The following is a 7,416-nucleotide window of genomic DNA, read 5'->3' on the forward strand; positions in this document are numbered from 1 at the left end:
ACTATATGAAAAAGAAAAGAAACTATTGCATTTGCGTTGATATGAAAAAAGTTAATGTTGATTTTCATTCGCAAGAAACAATATAAAAAATGTTACAAAGATATGTTTTTGCTTATACTGTATTGTTTTATGGACAATGGAATTTTTCTTCGAGTAGCAATGAATAATTTTCAACCCCAACCTTAAAAAAAATGGAAGGAAAATCTGAAATTAAATGTGTATGTGAGGTCTTAAGCTTCAAAATCTCTTAACTTTATAATAATAATAATAATAATAATAATAATAATAATAATAATAATAATAATAATAATAATAATAATAATAATAACTGCAACAGGACGACCAGCAATAATAGCGGTACTGTTACTTTCAATAATACAGGTAGTAACTGAGAATGGCAATACTTGCATCTGATTGATTTATCAGAAGAAAGAGACCGGCAGTAATACTCTCTTTTGTTACTTTGTGTGACTGACATAGAAACATCATTTAATTCCCACAGAAATAATTGTATACTTAGTCTAATTAAATATCTTACTTTAATTTACATATATTTTCTATAAAAAAAAACCAAGCTTTAGCTTTTCAGTTTGTATATTTTTTCATATTTTTCGGTTATCTATTCACTCATCTTTTAATAGTCAAATCTCTTTATCAAGAATTTTTTTTTTATCAAAAGTGAAATTTTTTTTAATCAAAAGTGATTGTAACGCCAGATAACTCACAATCAACCAATCAATTATCAAAAGTGAAATCTCGTTATTTTGTAAAAATACCAATAGACCGAAACTAAAGTTGAACAAATATTCGTATGTTACATGGGTGAAAATATTTTTGGAAACTCAAAATAGATAACAGTTTCATAAGGTTAAAAGATCGAGAAATGCTTGCGACAAGATCATTTGATGGGCTCCTCTTAAGCGACAACAAACCAGTTCCTTGAAAAAAGGAGCAAATTAAACGATTCAAGGAAGCGGAGAAGTGGAGAGAAGTATACATCCTAAAAATACGCGCAAAAGAGTCCTTGAGATTAAGGGCTCTGACGAGACTAAAAGGATAAAAGAATGGAGGCAGCATTCAAATAAGGGACCCTAGAGAGTAATACTCAAAGTGTTATGTACAGAAGAAGCTTAAGGACAAGGTCGTTACAGAGGACTTGACTTATTCCAAGGCAGAGAGAAGAGGAGAGTCGTCCATTAGAAAAGAAAGAAAGAAAGAAAGAAAGAAAGAAAGTAATAAATAAATAAAGAAAGAAAGAAAGAAAGAAAGAAAGAAAACAGTAGATAAGAGCATCAAGAGTGATTCTAACACTCCTTACAAAGACAAGTTCTGCATAACGTGGAAGACTGTTGCGAGTGGGAGTTCAAGCAGGACCTATAGGGCTCATGTTATTTTCATTTCTGAAAAAATAACTTCATATATGGGATTTGTGCAATTTCTAAATTCTCTAACATTATTCTATATGGAGAAATGGAATGAGCCAAAAGATGAAAATGAAACCAAGTTTAGTACTTACTCCTACTCTAATACAAACTACTTTCCATCTTTTTTTTTTTTTAAGCACATCAGGACGAATAAGATCTTCCGCCAGACTCTAAAGTATAGTCTACTTATTGAAACGCACACATACATACACACATACACATATGTATATATATATATATATATATATATAGATATATATATATATATATATACACACACTTGTGCATGTATGTGTATGAATGTGAGTTTATAGACCGAGGAGAAAAAACATATAAGGTCCAAATCAATGCAACTATTTTGATAGCCTCAACAAGGGAAGATTTTAAGCATAATATTCACTCAAACAAAAACTTTTTCTGTACAATAAGACTTCGTCAGATGTTGACTTCCTTAAGCATATAAGACAAAAACAGATAATCAAACGTTCATAACCCTGCTACAGTTGGAAAAAAAAAAACTCATGATTACATATACTAGGTTTAAGCATAAAACGAAACTATGAATGACCACAAAATAAAAATATGCAGTAGGACGAAGCCACAAGCACAAATGAGGAAGAAGAGGAAAAAAGAACAGATTGCCTACTCCAACAACCTGACGCTACCACTGGTCTACAGAAAATGACAAAATTAGTCCTCCAATTAACGACCCTGTAGCAACAATTCTGGGGAATCCTGAAGAGGAAGGTCACCGCTGGCGCCGCCGCCTGGCTATAAGAAGCCTGACGCGAGGTTACTCAAGTCAGTAGTTTAAGAACGACTGGAGAGGCGGAGCTCATGTCTGCTCTCCTACGATAACTCTTCTACTTGGTTTCATTCATCTCGAATATTTCACTTAATAATCAAGTTTTGTTCGGAATACACCTTCACCTAACATGAAGTTTAAACGTAAGTAAAGCGGTTTTGTTTATTTCGAGCTTTATTCAAATGCCATTTAAATACATTTCGTTATTTCAATAATATTTTGACTTTTACTTGATTGGAATATTTTCGTCAAGTAATGATTTATTTGCAATAGGCTACTTTAAATAAGAGTGATGAGTGACTGATAAATTCGACAAAGAAATAAGTTGTCATGTGTTGTGACTCAAAACAAATAATATTCTTTTAGATTATGCTCTTGGATGCAAAATTACAGAGCCTATTACTATTATTGTTACTATTACCTTTTGCAACATATCGTTTCGAGGATAGGAAACTATTTGGTAAACCTTTCATAGATATACACTATTAATGCAATATATCGAACAAGCTTTTGAAACGAATGTCATTTAATAATTTTGTTTTTATGTAATTGTTTCCGATTTATTTCTGCTATAAACAGAGATTTACTCTAAGTTTTAGTTATTGAAGAACTCAAAATGTACAAATACATGAAATGTAACATAGTTCAGTATTTAATTCTAACTTTATCCAGTTCTAAGATATTAATACAATAAATAGATACGATGAGCAATCGACAATAATAATAAACACTTTCTTTTCTTGACGTTAAATTGTCACGCACTTTAAAAATATTTTACTTGTCATTTACCAGATTTTGTGATCACATGTCTTGCACTGACGGGGCCGAGTGTCCTTGGAGACTCTTGGTCATGGGGGCAGGCGCACGGCCCTTCACCCGCCAAATCGAGTAGGGCAAGGTCTTTCGATACAACACCCGTCATTCCACTGAGCCGCGATTCCAAGTCCTTATCGCCTGATGACCCAGTCGATACCAAAGAAGATCCACATCGTGAGACCGATACAGCACCGAGGTTCCTCGGTCTGGGGGATAAATTATGCTCCATCGGAATTGGGATAAATGTAAGTGATTGGTTTGAACGCATTCTTTCGGACGTACTTTTGCGTAATGAAGCATTCAGTTAAATTCGCAATGCATAATATATAATATATATATATATATATATAATATATATATATATATATATATATATATATATATATATATATATACATACATACACACATACATACATATATAAGCCTTATTCTTTTTTTATTTTGCAGTGTAAGAAACCCCTTCTGGCTAATCCAAACAGTATCCATGGGGTTGCCCGACCAGGCATCCCTATTCCAGGATCATTTCCAGCCCCTGTGATCACCCCTACCGTCAACCACAATTCTTATCCTCCTCCCGTCAACCACAACTCTTATCCTCCTCCCGTCAACCACAATTCTTATCCTCCTCCCGTCAACCAGAACTCTTTCGTGTCTCCTCCCCGACCACATCAAGCTCTCTTACCTAGCCACTCATCGCCTCACGCGCATGAAGCTGAGCCCACAATCGTCCACCACCATACCCATACCCACATCCATCATACCCCTGGAAGTGACGTCCATCCCGTCCCGCATCCTCATGGAGATCTCACAGGAAACTTCCAGCCCTCTCCTGGACTTCTCAGCCAAGAGCCCCTTTTCAGGCCACCTGCCCCAGCATACCGTGAAGAGTGCACGTGCGTGCATGCCTCCTTCTGCTCCTCTTACGACGTCATTGCCAGGAGCTCCTCAAATGACATCAGCGACCTCATTGATGCCAGAAACCGTAATCCCGACATAAAGTCAAACGCCACATCAGAGGCTGACGATGAAGAGAACAGCCAGGAGGGAGGAAGTGCTAAAGAGGACACCTCCAGGTTAGGGAATTCTTTCTCCGCAGTTGAAGCTCGAGCTGGAAATCGCACACGAAGGGATACCTTGACAGGTGGACATCATGCTGATGGACATCATGCTGATGGACTTCATGGAGCTGTCAATGTAACCAGCGATGCTCAAGGGGTAAGTGCTAAAATGAAAGTGAAAGTTTATCATGCTTTTAATGTCTTTCTCTCAGTCCACCTTTCTTATTTATTGACAAAGCTCTCATTCGGAATGTATTCTTTGCCTTCCGTTGAATTGAAATAGACACGCTCATTAACGTAATCATTATTGTGGTTCGGTAAATTTGAAAACTGAAAATCAGAACGAATTTTTGACATGATATAACAACGAAATGACCAATGCAAATTTCCGATCTTATCGTCATATCGCAAAATATATTCTCCAAGCCAAATAAAATACTCTGTTATATATGTTCGTAGCTTCATGTGGGTAACCCAGTTCAAATCGTTTAGTTCTTTACCTGATCAGGTTTCTTGTCTGTCACCTGCTAGTGTCATCTTTTTCCTTTCCTTTCCTGGTCATGTATAAGCTTTAAAAACATTTTTTTTTTTTTTTTTTTTTTTTAGCGCACTCTGAGATACACTCCAGGCCAGGCTGGCTGCGGCGCGGCTTACGTTTGTTGCCGTAATCCCCACCAGCAGGCAGTGCACCACCAGCCCGTCTGCGGCCAACGACGATCCAACGGTATCGTCGGTCGAGTCAAGAACCCCCACTATGTCAACGGGGACACTGAATTCGGGGAGTACCCTTGGCACGTGGCTATTCTCGACGTTAACGGGGTCTATATTAGCGGTGGTGCACTCATTGATGACAGGCATGTTGTGACGGCTGCTCATAGCATTAACAAGTAAGTTGACTCTACATTGCTCAGTCATTCTAGTTTCCAATGATTCTAAGGCTGCTCCTTGGCAATGTACGCGAGGCATAATTTAGTTGATTGTCTTGTTGTTTCTGTTTTTCACATCCAGGATAAAAATTGACTAAAAATGATGGCTGTGAAGCCGATTTCAACAAATAGTGAAGGGTTAATAGTCAAATTATCCACAGACAACTAATGATTAATGCATCTCTTGCAACAGCATCAACCCTTTGCAAATGGTCATTCGTCTTGGTGACTGGGATGTATCGGGTCAACACGAGTTTTACCAGCACATCGAGCTTCCAGTAGCCTACGTGGTGATCCATCCAGAGTTTTACGCTGGAAACTTGCAGAACGACATCGCCGTCATACGTATGCAGGGTTATGTGGATTTCAATGCCTAGTAAGTAGTTATCATTCATTGCTTTCTTGAACGTGATACGTGATACTACAAAACGTTCTCTTTTAAATTAACACACACACACACACACACACACACACACACACACACACACACACACATATATATATATATATATATATATATATATATATATATATATATATATATATATATATAGATATATATATATATATATATGTGTGTGTGTGTGTGTGTGTGTGTGCGTGTGTGTATGCAATATATGCTTATTTGTTCGACTGAATTTCGTATTTTACGAAATATTCATTCTCTCTTTGATTCTATCTGTAAAAATACGGCTAGAACTGGAAGGCAAATCCAGTTCATGACCTGTACACTAGACCAACTCACACCTGTTTTATCTTTCAACAGTCCTCATGTATCTCCGATCTGCCTGCCTGACCTGGGATACAGTTACTTCGTGGGCAAGAGGTGTCACTCTACTGGGTGGGGCAAGGACGCCTTCGGAGATCACGGCCAGTTCCAGACCATCCTGAAGGAGGTAGAACTGCCGATTGTGGAGCACCATCAGTGTGAGGCTGCACTTAGGCAGACGAGACTCGGGTATCAGTTCTCACTGCACCAAGGGATGCTGTGCGCAGGAGGCGAGCAAGGGATGGATACTTGTGAGGTAACGTCCTGTTTGCTTTCAATCATTTACATACACAAATATTTAGGTGTACGATGAAATGCGTATTCTGTGTATAATGTTGATATACACAGAGTATTTGGACAGGAGGAAAGTGAAACAACGGAGTGCAAGATATTTCACCTTTACTTGAGCCATTTGCTTGAAAATACCTTGGAGTTAAGGCAAACGATCTTGCACTTTCCTCATAGCCAAGTATTCTGTTAGTATTCTATATAATATTTCTAGTTATAGAAGTTATTTATAAGTCGATATGTACGGTATTTACTAACTCTCCAATAAAGATAACAGCAATGAAGATGATGACAATTATTACAAAGATTAGATAGATATACAGAGACGTTTCAAAGTATAATTGTCATTGACTAGTTTCACTGAGGTCAATGTCAACACTATGCCTTTTATCTTTTATTCAGGGTGATGGAGGCGGACCATTGGTCTGCACAGGCCCTGACGGAAGTCTCCAGCTGGCTGGTTTGGTATCGTGGGGCATCGGCTGTGGCCAGTACGGCGTGCCGGGAGTCTACGTGAACGTTGGGCATTACATTCAGTGGATTCACACTATCACAAGCGCTCCTTGAGTAATTTCTAGAGGGCGCTCGGAGTATCCCATCGATGTTGTTCCTTGTTGCATTTTGTAGTGTCCTTAGTCTTTACTGATTTTCCTTCTTCAGGAGGATTTATTGTAAGCATAAATTATGCAGTACTCAAGTGTTCATTTTTAATATTGTACTCTTGCCATTACCACAAAATAAATTATTTAGTTTGAAGCCTTACATTCTCTATGCCCTTTGTTTTTTCTGTTCATTATATTTAACGATTTTCATGAGATCTTTTTATACCAAAACGGCAGAATCATGGCAGTTTTCATTTCTCATCATATGTGTCAAAGATATTTTATATACGGCGAAACTGCGGCTTAAAAAGAGTGCGGCAATTGTAATTACAAGGAAACCTCACACTGACGTGTTCTAAAACTTCTAAGCTGAAAGCTTGTAAAGTATTTTTTTAATAAGCATATAATCTTCTCTTCTGTATTGAATACTGAGATGAAACTGTCTGGTTAGTTGTTTACAATGGAGTTTGATTTATAAATCATCATCTTTGCCAGTAAAAGTAGTCTTTGTAGTAGAAGTAAACAGTAGTAGAAGAAGAGGACGAAGGGGAGGAGGGAGGACGGTTGAGAAATAGATTGGCCGATACGCTTTTGTAATTCTATTACAGTACAATTACATCGTAAGTTTCAGTCATCACATCTGCAAAAGCCATCGCTATGTTTCAAATAAACTATTACCTGGAATGTTTTCACTTTTCAAGGCACACACTCTTTGCATTTTATATG

At 37.4% G+C, this 7,416-nt stretch overlaps 1 protein-coding gene across 1 annotated transcript; it reads left to right on the plus strand.

The window, feature by feature from the left end:
* Positions 1-2,234: 2,234 nt before the first annotated feature.
* LOC135222834 (plasminogen-like) lies at positions 2,235-6,844 on the plus strand. The gene is made up of 7 exons (XM_064261164.1): positions 2,235-2,372; positions 3,022-3,290; positions 3,495-4,262; positions 4,712-4,992; positions 5,225-5,407; positions 5,798-6,056; positions 6,491-6,844. Exons 1-7 carry the CDS (start codon positions 2,360-2,362, stop codon positions 6,653-6,655), a joined length of 1,938 nt encoding a protein of 645 aa, XP_064117234.1. The 5' UTR covers positions 2,235-2,359; the 3' UTR covers positions 6,656-6,844.
* Positions 6,845-7,416: the final 572 nt, after the last annotated feature.

Source organism: Macrobrachium nipponense, chromosome 8, assembly GCF_015104395.2.
Source record: "Macrobrachium nipponense isolate FS-2020 chromosome 8, ASM1510439v2, whole genome shotgun sequence".
Lineage (NCBI taxonomy): Eukaryota > Metazoa > Arthropoda > Malacostraca > Decapoda > Palaemonidae > Macrobrachium > Macrobrachium nipponense.

Coding starts and splice junctions, on each gene's coding strand:
- LOC135222834 (XM_064261164.1), top strand. Junction 4,263..4,711: donor TAACCAGCGATGCTCAAGGG/GTAAGTGCTAAA, acceptor TTTTTTTTTTAG/CGCACTCTGAGATACACTCC. Junction 5,408..5,797: donor TATGTGGATTTCAATGCCTA/GTAAGTAGTTAT, acceptor ATCTTTCAACAG/TCCTCATGTATCTCCGATCT.